The sequence below is a fragment of the Condylura cristata genome, unplaced genomic scaffold, assembly GCF_000260355.1.
Source record: "Condylura cristata isolate star-nosed mole 26May11 unplaced genomic scaffold, ConCri1.0 scaffold00023, whole genome shotgun sequence".
Taxonomy (NCBI): Eukaryota; Metazoa; Chordata; class Mammalia; order Eulipotyphla; family Talpidae; genus Condylura; species Condylura cristata.
Window position 1 is genome coordinate 8,447,584 of NW_004567124.1, and position 16,885 is coordinate 8,464,468.

The 16,885-nt window shown below is 44.8% G+C and overlaps 1 protein-coding gene across 2 annotated transcripts in view; it reads left to right on the forward strand.

The window, feature by feature from the left end:
• Positions 1-16,885, forward strand: part of CA12 (carbonic anhydrase XII) — a 49,918-nt gene that overhangs the window by 15,428 nt on the left and 17,605 nt on the right. For both annotated transcript variants that reach the window (XM_012728636.1, XM_012728637.1), the window contains exons 3-4: positions 14,103-14,282; positions 15,083-15,225. In XM_012728636.1, coding sequence (XP_012584090.1) covers positions 14,103-14,282; positions 15,083-15,225 — 323 coding nt within the window. The remainder of the gene's footprint in view (positions 1-14,102; positions 14,283-15,082; positions 15,226-16,885) is intronic.

A 16,885-nucleotide genomic window follows, 5' to 3' on the forward strand; every position in this document is an offset into this window, starting at 1 on the left:
GAATGGGAGCGATGAGGCCCAGCCTTGCACTTACAGGAGTGTGACTTTGGGCATGTTGCTCACCTTCATTTACTAAAAGCAGCTTGTATGTCAACAGATTTATGATGATTAGTTAATATGCAGCATTAATTAGGCATACAGAATAGGGGACTGGCAAAAAAAAAAAAAGTCTGTGGGCCAAATCCAGCCCACTAGCTGTTTTGGAAATAAAGTTTTCTAGGAACATGGCTTGGCACACATTTGCATTTTCGCTAGACATGCTCTTGCACTACAGTAGCACAACTGTATAGCAGTGGCAGTCTCGACAACCTACAAAATCTAAAATATATACTATTTGGCCTTTTATAGGAAAAGTTAGTTAACCTCCCTATTAAGTGCTCAATGAATGGTAGTTAAAATAAAGACAAAATTCACGAGAACTTCCAGTCTATCTAATTGATTGGAATGGCACAAGCCTGAAAGGAAAAGCCAAAACTCCTATCTCTGTGATCACTTTTCCCTCAAGGCAATGCTCTTCCCTTTCGTTCAGGGGTCACCACCAACATGTGAGCACCTGGCTTCTTTCCTGGCCTGGAGTTGGCATAACTGTATGCCCTCTCTTCCCTGAAGCCAAGCCCCTCTTCCTCTTTCCTGCCCCAGGTGATTGGCAGTGAGGTCACTTGGGTCCTTCCTTCCACGTGGCCCTGACAGGCAATCACTGGTTTAGCTCAGGGGGTTCTAGGCTGGCACTACTGGCATTATGAGTAGGATCATTCTTTGCTATGGGGACTATCCTGAGAATTGTGGGAGTCTGAGCACCAACCCTGGCCTTTACCCACCAGATGCCAATCCCCCCATCTGTGACCCTCACTGCTGTCTCCAGATACTGTACGATGTCTCCTGGGAGGCAAAATCAACCCTGTTGAGAGCCACTAGCTTGGTTTATGTAACTAGTATCACAGAAAGAGCAACAACAGTCCCGCCCAGGACAGCTAAATTCTTATTTAGGAAAATTGTTCTTTGAAGAGCACAAACCTGTTCTAGATGCATCTGATTTGTATCATTGGATTACTAAACACTTAGTTAGAATCTCTGCCTGAAATGCCAGCATGTGGATTCTACAGCCAGAAACGCTGGGTGGTTACCTGCCTCATGGGTGTGCCTCTAGGAAGGCTTATCAAGGCCTCCCCAAGGTCAAATTTCTGGAAAATGCTTACAACTGCCCTCCTCCCACCAACTCCTGGCCTCAGGCCAGTTTCCCAGCTTCATCAGTTTGTTTTTTTTTTTTAAGATTTATTTATTTATGCATACAGAACTGGGTGCAGGCCAGAAGTACAGCAGTGGTGAGAGGGTTCACAGAGCGGAGAGCAGAACAGGCAGATCCACGAATTACACTGCTGAGGGGGGCAGCAGGCGGGTCAGAAGAGGTACCATGTGGTCACCTCTGGGGCAGGCGGGGATCAAACTCATGCAGAAGTGGCTTTAGCTTTTTAGTGCTGTGCTTTAACCCGCTGCGCCACCAGGGAGGGCCAGCTTCATCAGTTTTATATCCAACTCTACCTTCAGTGACCAGAAGAAATGCTGGTAGCTTGAAACTAATAGTTCATTCACTGATTCTGTTGTTCTTTCCACCCATCCTTGATGGTTCCCTTTGTGGGCTGCTCACAGGGGAGCCTACAGAACACAACACTTGACTTTGCCTTCAGTAGGCTGCCAGGCAATTGCAATGAATGAAGGAAGTTCTGACAACATGCATAGTGCCGTGGACAGAGAGTGGGGAAGAACGCTTTGGGGGCCAGGGAACTCTCTGCAAGGCCGGCCCTATGCCCTAGCAGGTGACTCTGGAAGGACAAAGTGGCTGGCAGGACCAGGAAGGTGTGTGAGTGTGGGTGTGCATGGGTGGGCTGCCTGTTAGGTGCAGCTGGCACTCCAGAGCAGACAACAGAGGATGGGAACGCATTTGGGCACCCGTTGGCACAGATAGAGAACCCTGACTGCAGCAGCCTGGTGTTTGGGGAATGGTGCTAGGAGACAGTTCTCCGCAGGTCTCCTGTGTTTCAGCACATCTCTGAGCACAACCACTGACAGCTTTTGCTCCAGACTGTCTTTTCAGGCTGCTTGTGTAACAAATAGTCTTATAAAATAGAGAGAATGCCTCCCTCAAGGTCAGTAATTTGCTTCCTGTCCAGTAAAATAAAGATTATGTTTCCCTTGGGGCAAAGGTTGTTTGCTAGCTGCCCCTTTAAAGGTTTCCCTAAAACTGCATCTGTTCAGGCACATGCCGAGCAGTGTGAAGGCACAGGTTCAGCTGGTCCTCATCACACCACCCTGTGAAATGGGGCTGGGGCAGTGGGCACAAACGAGGCTCTGCAACTGTGGTCTTTTGCCTCTGACTCAGGAGTCTGGTTTACCAGGAACATCCACAAAACTTGTGGCTCACTTGTCAGCTTGAAATCATAAGGCCCTTCCTCTCCAGTTTCCCACCCCTCCCAAATTATCCAGGCATGGTGTTTCTGGGGCCCCACCCCAGTTTGTGATAGATGGAAGGGGGAAGAGGGGAGTGAAATCATAATGATCTTGAAGGCCACTCTGCAAACTGTGGGGTTAATTCTAAAGTCCAAGCTGCTGAGAAACTTTCAGCAAAAAACTATCCGGTGCATGTTCATGCAGCGAGGGGGGCTGTGGGGTCACCTGGAACAGACCGACAAGGGGCACAACTGTGGAAGTGTGGGTCTGAACAGGGGCTGTGCAGAGGGGCAGGTGAAGGCCAAGTTTAAAAGAAGCTAATGTGGTCCTTGACAGCATTTCTCTTTCTGATTCGGGAGTCAATGCACATCAGCCATTACATTTATTTGTAGTGTCTCCTTAGATCTCTCATGCCCTTGACATTTCTGAAGCATATAGATCAGATATCTTTAGGGAGGCCCCTTATTTGGGTTTGTCTGTGGATTTCTCATGAGATTCAGGTTGTATATTTTGGCTTGAGTACTCCAGAGATAATGTATCCTTCACTATGAGGAGACACATGATGTCAGTTGTCCTACTGTTGGTAATACATTTGATGTCTGAAAGCTTTCATCATGTCTGTGTTACCATTTTCTCCTCTATAAATAATAGATCATTTGTGGTGAGGGCCTGTAAGACTGGGGAAAATGTGAATATTGATTGTTACAGTGTATGTTAAATAAATAATAGTATATTAATTGCTAAATCTCTGTATTTTGGTCATTGTTCTGTAATGAGGTAGGATAATATCCTTGTTCTCAAGAGGTAGATAGTGAAGTATTTAAGTCCAGCAAGGCATGATATCTGTGACATTCCTCAATGGTTGAGAAACACTAACAGTAAGAACAGGCATATATGTAGTCAGAGCTAGTAATAAAGCAAGTATGGTGAAATGTTAACAAGTGGAAAGAATATATGGAATTATTGTGCTATTCTTACACATATTTCTGTGTATATAAATAAAGATGCTTTAAACTAAACTTAAAAAAAAAATAGACACCTAAAAAGAGTGAAATTATTTATCTCCATGTCTGGAGGTGGGGGCCGAGAAAGAGAAGGAGGAGGAGCCAGTGTGGTTCCAGGCATGTGGTGGGTGGTAGCATCAGCTGAGGTGGAGAACACAAAAGGCATAGGAGGTTTGGCGGAAGGAGGAGTAGGAAGAAGATACCGACTTTGGTGATTTTAGAAATTGTTTCCTTGCCTGCCTCGCGGCCCAACCACCTTTGACTTCAGGAGCCCATGGAGCATGCACTAGGGGTATCCAGGAGACAACTGGTCTGGAGCTCAGAAGTAAACTGCACAAGGTAGAGGTGGAGTTGAAGCCATGAGGAGCAGTGTATGAAAGGGCCTAGAACAAAACCACGGGGACAGCTGGCATTAAGGGGCAGGTAGCTACAGAGGGCCCTAAAGGGGGCAGGAGAAATGAGAGGACAACCAGACAAAGCAGTGACCCAGAAACCTGGAGAGGAGAGGTTTCAGAATAGGAAAGATGAAGGCACTGCTGTGGCTAAGTGCTACTGAAAAATGAAGACAGATGAGTCCACTTTAATTCACTGAGATGTGGCTTGAAGTCAGAAGCCCAGAGCAGTGAGATCCGAATGGGGAGTCTAGACACAGCAGTGAATCATGCAGACAATTCTCATAAGGTGCTTGGTTGTGAAGAGGAGGCAAGAAGCTAGCATAACAGGAGGTGCTCACTTTACTAAACAGATATTAAAAGTCCACAACTGAACGATTTGTTCAGAGTCACATTCAATTTAGATAACCAGGTTCCCCCAATCTACTGTCTACTTGCTATGTCATGTCATGACTTCTCAGCCCCCGCCTCCCAATATTATCAGAGATGAGTGCTGAGAAGGCTGATGGTGGGGGGCGGGGAGAGAAGAGCAACTTTATGCCAGTCAGAAGACAACTATACCAATTATTAAAGTGCCTGAGACATTTTCAGATCTTTGCCAGGGAAGATTCCTGTTACCAAGGCAGCCTCTGCCCACATTATTTGCTCTCCCACAAATTTCCATTTAGTGCCAGAGAACACTGCAACAGTATCTTATATGGAATATGCCTTTATTATCATAATTATTTGAAATTTTTCCTTTTCATTCAGGAGTTTGTTAGATAGAATAGCCTCAGTGACCTTGAGATCCTCATTCCCAGAAAATCAAGGGGTATCTTTTCTATCTTACCTTCATACCAGCTCTATTCACAGCTTATTTTCTAAAACCAGAATAGGAGAAGCACCGATGGCTTATTTCAAGCAATAACTATTTTACAGAAGAGAATAATAATTTAACCAGAGTAAAATATTTAAACTACAATTAAAAAAAAAAAGCAGCACTAAATGGATAAGCAAACGATGGTATATCCACAGAGAGAATGGGATATTATTCAGTCATAAAAAATAAAGTACTGGGTCTCCCTGGTAGACTAGTGGTTAAGTTCAGCACTATGGCCTGAGTTTGATCCCCAGCCAGGGAGGTGACCCACATAGTGCAGCAGACTTCTCTTATCTCACTTGCTGCTCCCCTCAGCAGTGTATTCCAGTACCTCTGCCTGTTCTGCTCCCTACTCTGTCTCTGGTGAATCCTCCCACCCCCTGCACCTCTAGCCTACACCCCAGTTCTTCTATGTCCAAAAAAAAAAAAAAACGTTCTGATATATATTACAACATGGATGAGCCTTGAAAACATTTGCTAAATGGAAGAAGCCAGACACACATTGTATGGTCCCATTTATATGAAATATCAGAATAGACGAATCCATAGACACAGAAACTGACTAGCCCAGGGTCAGGGAATTGGGGAAATGGGGATGGCGTTTCCTATGGAAGTGAATAAAACATTCTTGGAGCTAAGCATTGATGATGGTTGCACACATAAAGATACCAAATGTACATTTGTTGTGCTATTTTACCACAATAAAAATTAATTTTATAAAAAAGCAACCTTATCCTGATACTGGAGAGTAAAATGTCCTGGATCAGCCACAATCCTTTCATCTGAGAAGGGCCTCCACCATTTCTTCTTAACCTTGGCTGTACATTAAAATCACGGCAGCTTTTAAAAGCCTCCTGTGGCTGGACCTCAACTAATAGCTATTAAACCAGATCTCAAGGGTTAAGGGCTATTACAAACTCAGAAGCTATAGGAGATTCTATTGTGCATCTGGGGCAGAGAGATAGCTCTAAAGCAGAAGTTCCCGAAATGTGGCTCCTGGACCAGCAGCACTAGCATCACCTGGGAACTTGTTGGAAATGCAGACTATGGGGCTTAGTGTTGGAACTGGAAACTTGGAGGGGAGGGCTCAGCAATCTGTGTTTGACAAGACCCCTAGGGATTTAGATGCACACAAGTTTTGAAAACGACTGTTTGCAGTTTTTATCAAGTCAGTTACAGAGTGTTTCCTTTACCAATGAGTGTTTATTGAGCATCTACCATAAGCCTGTTGCTCTCTAATAGGTTCTTTGAAAATACAGAGACCTACTGCAGTTCTTCTCAAACATCTAGTGACTGGGTTAGATCCCATAAAAAGAAGTTGTTGTTCATTAAAATGATATGAACTTTTTTTGTGACTGAGTAATATTCCATTGTGTGTATCTATCACGTTTTGTTTTATCCATTCACCTGCTGATGGACATAGGCTGTTTCTGAGCTTTGCAATTACGGATAATGTTATGAACATTAGTATTATGTTATGAACATAAGTATATCTTTAAGTCCCTGTTTATAATTCACTTGAATATATATATATATATGCACACACTTGTGTGTATATATAACTATATCTATATATAGATATATATACATACACACATATACTTAGAAAATTACTGGATCACATGACAATTCTATATTTTACTTGTTAGGGAACTAAATGCGATCTCAAGGATGAGATTCAGGATAGTAATAGATCTTAACCTAGAGAAAGAATATTTTAAATATTCTTTTTTAAAAAAATTGTATTATTTTAAATTGAAGGAACATTGGTTTATAACACCATGTGTTTTAGGTTCACACATTCTCACACCACCCCTACTATTAGAACACCAACATCCTTTACCACAATCCATTGGACCCCCTCCTCTCTTTGTTCTTAAATATTCTTCTTTAAGGAGAGTGAAATAAGATGTCTGCCTCTACTATGGACTCAGCCTTCTCATATCTACCATGGTTACTCTGTGAATGATGCAAAGACTATCAGAGAGAAAACATGTATTGAGCAGTCACAGGTGACTCAGGCCTGGCTAGGTTTCATTTTGAGGGTTAGGTGGCTAGCATTTTAGCAACTTGTTTAACTTATTTTAGTGGTTTGTTGTTGTCACTGTTCATTTGTTAAACTAGTCGACACGCCAAGCTTTGTGGTAGAAGTCAGGGTTGGGCTGAGTTGAGTTGGCGGCCCAGTCTTACAGCTCAGCTTCTCGCCAGCCATGGCTAAACCAGAAATGATGCCAAAGAGTCACCGGTCCTTCCTCTGGGCCCTCTCTCTCAAACTGCCCCAAATGAAAATTGAAATAAAGAGAAAGCTTGGTATAAAATATGGACTAATGCATCTTTTAAAAACTTTTCTGTTTTGACTGACCTACATAAAATCCAAGAGGGAAGAGTGGACTGCTATGGTAGCACAGCTGTAAAGTGTAACCTTGGCCCTATCTCTGATTCGTTTGTAGCATTAACAAAGGGAAGGCTTCAATACCAGTTTGATTCCTTGGCCTCCATTTGTTTATAATAAAACCATGAGACCTCATCCATCACTTATTAACCACTTCTCTGGTAGCCTCCTTCCCCTGGGGCAGGATGGCCAAGCATATCCACCTGACTGGCAGGAAAACAGGCAGACTCAGCAGAATTCAGCCTTCTGTTAAGGGGGCCAAGAATCTAGCCTGGGTGGACCCTGTGGGAACACCCTACTACAGATAGGCTGAGCCCACTGGACTGTCATGCGATAGTAGAGACTTTTAAATCAACTTGGAAGTGAGCTGCAGGGACTTAACATATTTTAAATGTATTTTTAAAAAGTGACTTCCACATCAAAACAACATCCTGAGGATATATGGTTTCCAGATAGATTTAGAAGGGACAGAAAGCCTGCCTACCCCTCTGAATGGGGGTCTGTGGCTGAGCTTCAGGACCAGAACTGATGCATGACCTCCAAAGAGATGAGAACCAATGCCCTCTCCCCGAAAGGAAGATCTTTCTAACACATGGAGGAGTCCCAAGAGCAGGTGCTGACAGACTCCCACTCAGGTCTGGGCGAGGAGAAGCCAGGTGAATACTTGGCTTTTTCTGAGTCTTCACATCACGTCAGGCCTGCTGAGCACTGGGATTTCTAATTGGAGTTTTTACTTTATGGTTTTTGTTTCCAGGCAGGCTGCAGTGTTCTGGTTTCATCCATTCAGCAAACATTTATTGATTGGTTAGCCCAGAACTGACTTGCCTTCTGCTGACTGGATCTTTCCCCATTCTCCTCTCAGGGTCACACTGCATTAAGGAGCTCCTCTTTCCCCTGGATCTAGCCTGCCTTCTCTGATCCCCCTTTGTTTCTGCAGGGAAGAATGTACAAGTCTGTTCATTAAAAACAAACAAACAAACAAATAAAAAAAACTTCACAAACAACCAAGCCCTTATTCCCCTAGTCTTCCTATAAGCGTGCGCACACACACACACACACACACACACACACACACTTTTCTTTCATTCCTTCATGGCTACATTTTGAAATGAACTTAAGAAACCCCCCCAAATCAACTCACTGGTATTCACTAAGCACCACTGTGTGTTCAGACATGGGGGAAAGGTGCGACAGGAAGTTCTAGTTTCCAAAAGATCTTTGAAACCTGCAGACAGAGTTTTAGTCAGAACAAGTTTATGTGATAGTCTAGACATAGCAGTCACAGGTGAGACATATGGACAGCTCAAGTCACTGTACCATGGTGTGACACTGAGTGGGCTGGCTGAGGACCTCAGGTCAGGGAGAAAGCACTGATGTTGCTTTGGCGGGACGTGAGCTGGACTTGGAAGAGTGGACAGGATTTGGAAAGATGAAGAGAAAAAAAGAAAGCATTTTTTTTTAAAGATTTATTTATTTATTCATACAGAACTGGGGTACAGGCCAGAGATGCGGAGGGTGAGAGGATTCACCAGAGACAGAGTGGGGAGCAGAACAGGCAGATTGACGAAGTACACTGCTGAGGGGAGCAGCGGGCTGGCCAGGAGAGGTCTGCCACGCCATGTGGTCACCTCCGGGGCAGGCGGGAATCGAACTCATGCGGAAGCGGCTTTAGATTCTCAGTGCTGTGCTTTAACCCGCTGCGCCACCAGGGAGGGCCAAAAAGAAAGCATTTTAATGCAAATTTTGACCTAAGAATATTAGGTTGGTGAGTATAAGTTGCTCTGAGGCTGGGGGAGCCACCTGACCAAAGGCTGACTGGGAGGGTGTGAGGGTCTCTGAGACATTTCAGAACATGAAAACTTTAAAAGGGCTATAGGTCTGCTTTGTTTTGTTGGGGTGGGCAGAGCGCGCCATGGAGAAAGAGGAGGAGGGACACAGCAGTACCACAGAGGCTGGCGAACTCTTCTTAAACCTGGTTATAAGGAAGCAGCCTCGCTGCCCAAAAGAAAGGCCGCTGTGGGGCTCTGATGAGGAGCCTCTGCATGTGGCTGGGTGAGGGTCTAAGCCAGGTGGTGAAGGTGTAGAATCCCACCACAGAATTGGGATTCTGTGATGGCAGAGTGCCAAGGATGGACCACGCCAGCTCGGCTCTGGGTTGTAAGCGCTGGAGGGGCAGGGCCAGTTAGTTGTTCTCTGAGGAGGCATCACCCCACCAAGCTGAGGTAGGTCAAAGCACAGCAACTAAGGAAAATCTGTGGACCTTATCCAATCCTGGACTTTACAAATGAACCAATAAAAATTTATGAGGGGAAAAAAGTGAGTTCTTCTGTGATTTGATAATTTTAAGGAATTAGTTGTTAACTTTTAAAGCATGGTAATGGTGCTGGGATTTTGTGTAAGAGTCCCTTGTGTTTTAGAGATACATGCTGAAATATGTGCTGACGAAATACATTCAACTTTGTTTAAAAATTCCACAGGGATAGAGTTGAGTGGGCACTGCATAGATGAAGCAGGGTTGGCTGTGAATCATTAGATGTCAGAACTGAGGGACATGGGGGCTCCCTTTTGCTTTTATCTTGACTTTTGTATGCATTTGAAATTCCCCATGAAAACATTCTGGTCCTTTGGGCAATGCAAGTCTTGCATGACGGGCCTCATAATTCCCAAACAGAAGTCATAGGAGGCATTTTGAGCTGTGTCACATTAATCTCCTGTTATATTTCAAAACAGAAATTTGGTCCACTTTTGTTTTGCCTACAACAGAAAAAAATCATGACCTGGGAAAAAATAATGCTTTGATTTTATTTGGAAAAACAAACGGGCTACACATGGCCCCTGCCTTGTTATGATCATGAGAGAAATCCAACCAACTGAAGAGGCCAAGTTCAGAAGAGTGACATTTTTATGGTAGCTACAAAAGAGTGAGTCCCAAGAGAGATTTTTCTGGCTGCAGATCCGTTGGCACAAATGTGAAAGCTGACATTGAGCTGAAAAGTTACAGCCTGGGCTGCAGCTGCTAGTGTAGCCACTACAGAAAGGAAAGGCCAGTGTTGACGCAGGGCAAGCTGCACAGTGCCCTGACTGTGGGCAGAGGGAATTGGCTGCCAAACTCCCCAATTAGCAGTCCTGTGCCCACCACAGCCACCTCTCTCTCACCCACAAGTCACAAAGACAGTGATCCCCAACTGTGCAAGAAGCAGACACCAGTTGTAGTCACAGGCTGGTAGAGGGTATTATGAACTGCTATAAAGGCCCATTCATGCCAGGCGTCTCCCAGGCTAAGGACAACAATCAGATTTCTTTATCGATGAGTACTCCCAAACAGAACAAATCCTCATGCAGGTAAGTTCCAATTCTAGGTAGGAAAATTGTGAAACCTAAGCAAGTGACATTGTTTGTTTTGTTTGTTTGTTTGCTTTTTCCCAGAGAAAAAATTATATAGGGAAGAGAGTCTAGGGGGTTAATACAAGTACATGCTTCCCTGGAAAAGAACAAGCATGAAACAGGCATCAAAATATAGCTCAGTGAACATGTGAGTGCTGTTCTGCCCCAGGCCATGTAGACAAGGCAGAGGTGAACTAGACATGATTCCTCCTGTTAAGGGGAGCATGGGAGAGAGAGGACAGGCACAAAATCTCCTGGATCAATACTCACAGAGAGGGCAAAGTTTAGGAGAGTGATTTTTATGATAGCTATAAATAAATGCTTTTTAGGGAAAGAGACAGTTTCAAGAGAGTTTTTTTTCTGGCAAGTCCTGTGACTCAGGCAAGGTAACCCTGTAACTAAGCTAAAATCTAACTTTGGGCAAAGCACTACATTTCCACTTTTTATCTATAAAATGGGTAATTTACCTTGCCCATTTTAGAACTGTAAAAACCCATAGAATCAGAATTGTAAGAACCAAAATCACTAAATTAATAACGATGATGATGATGATGATAACAACAACAACAATAAAAGCAGCAGCAGCAACAAGAAGCACCAGGAGGAGAAGGAAAAAAAGCTTTTTGGACACCGCTGCCCTAGGGGCCTGAGACGGTCACTTAAAGATGAGCGCCCCCTGTGGGCGGCAGCCAAAACTGGCAGCAAGTTGTTCCAGTGAAGTAGTTCCAGCACCAGCCTCTTCCAAGGTAGGGAGAAGCTGCCAGTCCAGTGTGAATGGAAAACGCAGGAAATAAGAGGCAAAGTAGTAAGATTTCTCCTTGCACACCGACTAAAGGGACCTGGGTTAGTAGAAGGACTTTCTTTTCTCAGAGCATAAGTTCTCACTGCTTGTTTCCGCTTGGCACCCGTCACATGCCTGGGGGCTGACTTGGCATGAGCCACTCTCCACAACTTGCTCAAACTTGCTTTATGCAGAGTCCTAGCAACCTTAATAAATACTGGAGCTTGAGATCCAGAACCTTCCAGAACATAGGGTCGAACCCTCCCATTTGTAGAAGGTCAAATGAGAACCAGGTAAAGAATATGATTTGCTCAAGGTTACTCACTGAAGTAATGGGACAGCTGGCACAAGAATCTTATTCTCTGGACTCTCCTGATCCAGTCGAGGCACTTCTTTCTTTCTAGAAAGGCTTTAATTATCGTCCCTGACTCTTGCCCTTTCTATCCCCACATACCCAATTTGGCCTAACTTACAATAAAGAGTATTCAGGACAAAATAAAAAAAAAATTCCTCCTGATAACCTTTCCCAAGTTCTTTGGTGGTATTCATTCTTCAGGAAATATTTACTAAGTGCCAGTTAAACCTGTCATCCTAATCACAGCCCTGGTTGATAGAAATGAAAGTGAGATGTCCCATACCCCAACATTTGGGAGTTTAGTTGTCACTAAAATGCTCTCTTCAAGAAATCTTTTAGAATCTCTGCTCTGGGAAAAGAAAGTCCTCCTTCTAACCCAGGTCCCTTTAGTGGTGCAAGGAGAAATCTTATGATTGCTTTGTGTCTTACTTCCCCAGTTTTTCTTGAGTGAGCAGAGAGGAGGTTGGTGGCCCTGAGCTGCATCTCCTCCTGACCCTTGGTGCTTGCATGGTGTATCCCATGATGCTTCATCTCTGTGCCCTGCAGCCCCTGAGGAACTTGGTGTTGCCCTCACTAACTGTCCTCCAGTTTGCCCTGGAGTGACTGGTTGGTGTCTTCCAGCCTCCCTCTCCCTTAGACACCACCTTGCTGTGGTTGAGTTGTCTATATCCAGAGCTCTGAAGACTGGGAAATAAAAACAGTATTGCTCAGTGGAGACTGACTGACATGCACAAGTGAGAAGACTGGGTCCAGTGAATAGTTGGACCAGAAGTCCTGAAGTTGATAGCCTGAGAAATTAGTAAAAACTATGTGTGTCCAGACTTAGGACCAACTTCTCATAGCATTTAAAAATAATCCTGAGTGGCCCTCCGTGGTAGCGCAGCAGGTTAAAGCATAGCACTAAGAAGCTTAAGCCACTTCCGCATGAGTTCGATTCCCGCCTGCCCCGGAGATGACCACATGGCGTAGCAGACCTCTCCTGACCCACCCACTGCTCCCCTCAGCAGTGTACTTCGTTGATCTGCCTGTTCTGCTCCCCACTCTGTCTCTGGTGAAGCCTCTCGCCGCCCCTGAGCCTCTGGCCTGTACCCCAATTCTGTCTGCACAACTAAATAAATCTTTAAAAAAAATTGTGGAAAAGAAAATAATTATCCTGAGCACCAAGTTTTGCCTCCAAGTCTCCCTACTCTCAGATGTGCCCCCAGGCAGAGAGCTAGGTGTAGGAAGTGAGATTCTGTTGGCCAGCACTCCTACTTGAGCGCTAGTGAAATGGCGCTGTGTTTATGGAAGGGCTCCCAGAAGTGTTCCTTCCCTCCCTGCTCTAGATAACACCTTTCCTTGTACTAAAATACTGATGAATGAACCCAGATTGCAAGCTCCTAATTTGAGGGGGCCTAGAGGGCACCATGGTTCTACCCCAACGAGCCATGACATGTCGATTCTTTGCTTTTCTGGAGAAACCTCAGTCTGAAAATCCGTTTAATTACCATGGAAGATAATCTTTTAATCATAGCTTTACATTCTTTAAAGACTTTTCCCTGTGGGAGTAAGAAAGTTTATCTGAACATAGGATTGGATTGTTTGTTTTCATTTCCAAAGAAAGCACTATTATCTGCAGTTAGCCAAAGTCTGAGCTCTGGAAAATTTATTTTTTAAAGTCTATTTCTCCTCATGGATAGTTTGTCAATTATATTGTAATAATTAGTTTGTAGTACAGTCATATTATTTTCCTAGTGTAAACTTTACAGTTAGCTCTGTGATTCCAGGCCTCCAATTACTTGATATTTTTCAAACATCAACATCATATTGTATTCTATATTTACTGTAACAATGGGTGTCAAGAGTTAATGTCCTCAAGGGTGTCCTATCAGGAAGATCATATCTGTAAATCCACCATGTCAAAGACCAGCCTGGAGCTGTGATTTGGCAACCTTCCAACCTGGGGCATTCCTGAAGATTCATTAAATTCTTCCTTGCTTGAATGGTTGGGGACCCTATTGTATTACAGCAACCCTGAACCCCAGAATAATTCCTGGCTCACGATAGGTGCCCAATAGACAGATACTGAGAGTCAACAGGTTTTTAGGTGGAGAGAATGTATATTGTGTCAAAATATGAACCATACAGAGTAAAAAAGAGCTTGGTGGGCTCTGGTCCTTGGCGTGGGACTGCTGTACTTCTTCCTTCCCTACAGAACTGTTAGAACAAGTAGACTTGCATTTTCTCGATCTAATTCTGAAGGCTAAACTCTGAAGAGTAAGAGAAGAAAAGGAATAGCTAGCTGCCTGTTCTGGTCCCCCCTCTGTCTCTGGTGAATCCTCTCACCCCCCACTTCTGGCCTGTACCCCAGTTCTTGTATGCAAAAATAAATAAATCTTTAAAACAGAAAAGGAATAGCAGGAATAGCTGCCTTGAACACAGAATTAGAAGATGAAGGGAAAGCTTTTGTGGAAAACTGACTAAATCTTGGGCTTGAATCTCTTCTTCCAGGTCCCAATGGGGAGAAGAGCTGGTCCAAGAAGTACCCATCATGTGGGGGCCTGCTGCAGTCCCCAATAGACCTGCACAGTAACATCCTCCTGTATAATGCCAGCCTCATGCCCCTTCAGTTCCAAGGCTACAATGTGTCTGCCAATGAGCAATTTATCCTGACCAATAATGGCCACTCAGGTGAGGGAGAGAAATCCAGCTCCTCAGGGGATCTAAACTTCCCTTGGCTCCTTGACCAGCCCCTTCTACATGGCAGAGATAAGGATCCGTTGAGAAAGCGGGAGGAGGGGCTGGGGCAGAGCCTGAGGGATGCTGAAGGCCCTGGGCTCAGGTGGCTCTGCCAGGGCGGCACCTCTCAGCAGACGCACATCTCTTGGGATGGGAGGGGGCAGGCAAGAGCCCCTTGGAAACTGGCTGCGGTGTGAGGGTGAAGTCTGGCACATCATGAACTAGATAGAGGGTCGTCACATTTAGTAGAAAAGGGAAACCTGGATTTGAATCCTCACTTGACCAGTTACAAGTCATGAGATGCTGTATAGGAAGCTTAACTTTGGACTTCCATGTAAAAAATGGCATCCTGAGGGGTACCGTGGAAGCTGAGATCACGTATGTTGGGGATCTGGTAGAGAATAGACACCATAAATAGCAGTTGTCATGACTGCTGTTGTTTTATACTTCTGTGGCATGGCAGGTGCCTCATTTCACAGTTAGGTGTGTGATACATGTACACGTCAGTAAGCGTCCACCCTCCAGCCTAGTGCTCTTGCCATCACTTCTCAAGGGAGACGGAGAGGGTTGGTGGGGCTGTGGGAACTGCTTTCGGGAAAGAGCCATGTTTCTGACCAGCAATCTGCACCTCTCTGGTCTTCACTTTACTGTGACCATCTGCCCCTGTGCCAGCTCTGGTAGGGTTGCCTACCTACGTTCAGGCAGTACCCAGCTGGCCAGGGCTCTGAAGGCTGCCCCTCCTCTCCCTGCAGTGAGACTGAACCTGCCCCCAGACCTGCACCTCCACGGCCTTCCCTTCCGCTACAGCGCCACACAGCTGCACCTGCACTGGGGGAGCAGCAATGACCCCCGCGGCTCTGAGCACACTGTCAGCGGGAAGCATTTTGCCGCTGAGGTGAGTGGGGTCACCAGCTGGCAGAGGTTGCCTGGCAGCGGGTGGTCTGGCACCCCTCCAACTGGCTGGTGTGCAGACAGGTAAGAGCAGAGCACAGAGCACCAGGGGGTCATCTTCATGTGCTGGCCCTGTCAGCAGCGGGGGGTTGGGGGTGGGTGGATATTGCCACTTCAGACACACAACAGCTTCTCTGGTGTCCTGGTCCCCTTCCTCTCCTGAACATGCTGAGTGCGTCTCTGTCTTTTACTGAGTGATTCGGCTCAGAGGTGGGGCTCCAAGATGACACAGTGGGGTGCACACACCCTGTTTCTGGGCATTGCCCTTCTATTTGCAGAGATTAAAATCCCATCAGCTGATCTGGCTGACATCTTCTTGCTGAATCATTATTGGCTTAATTGCTGCCCCAAACTTTTTAATCTTTCTTCACATGCCATGCAACCAAGAAATGAGATCTTTGCCACCTCATTTCTCCTTTCCCATGGCATGGCTGCACTTGGAACTTGGGGGGACCTGGGTCCTGGGTCACTGTACTTGGCCACAAATCTCAAGAGATGACTGGCTTTATAATGTGCAGAACATCATGGCCATCAGACTCAATGAGGATGTGCTGGAATGTCTGCACAGCACTGTCATGTCATGGGGTGCTGACCCAAGTGCACAGGAAGACAGGAGGAAGATCAGGGCACTGCTTCACTGCTTCTGCACAAGTGCACAAATGGGAGAGGGGGCGTTGGAGGTGATGGTGTGAGTTATACTACTTCAGCACTCCCTGGGTTTAAACCTGGGGGTGAGATTCTGAATGTTTTAGGGCAATCAAGGAGATAAACACTACTGATCAGCCAGTGGAGCTAGCCCATGGTAAATGATGATATGACCACTCTCCTGTGTTCTTACTACTGAACTGCTTAATGTCTCAGGTTAATTATATGTCGAGTCACAAGCGTGAAGGAGCTATAATTCCTAACAAGTAGGATGACGTGACTGGAGGTGCACATATTTCAGACCAGGCCCCTCTCTGAACCTTTAGAGCTGCAATTTCTTTCTGGCTAATTGCAATGTGGAGGAGTCTACCTTCCTATGGGGAATAAAGGAGGAGTTAAGTGTGTACGCTTCGGAGCATTAGGTTATTAAAAATACTTCTAGTTATTGCATTTCCTGCAATTAAGCACATCATCAGATCAAAGACCTGGTGAAGATTAACCATAAATGTCAATAATAGAGAAATAATACATTACAGTGACCCTGGAGGGTGTGATTTTATTTCTGGGCTCTCAATCCTCTTCTACTTTTCTGTGTGTCCTTTTCTATTCCAATACTAAGCTGTTTACTTACTATTGCTTTCTAGTATAGGTTGATGCCAGAGAGCATGATACCTCCATTATTTTTTTTTTCTCAGTAGTGTTTTGCTATTCAAGGTCTTTTATGTTTCCAAATAAATTTCATGATTTTTTGTTCTACTTTTAAAAATGTCATTGGGCTTTTGATGAGAATTCCATTTACTCTGCACACTGTTTTAGGTAATATCATGATGTTAATTTTTCCAACACATGAGTACAGAATAACTTTCCATTTGTTCTTCTCTTTCTTTCAACAAAATCTTAGTTTTGAATGTACAGATCTTTCACCTCTTTAGTTAAATTTATTTCAAGGCATGTAATAG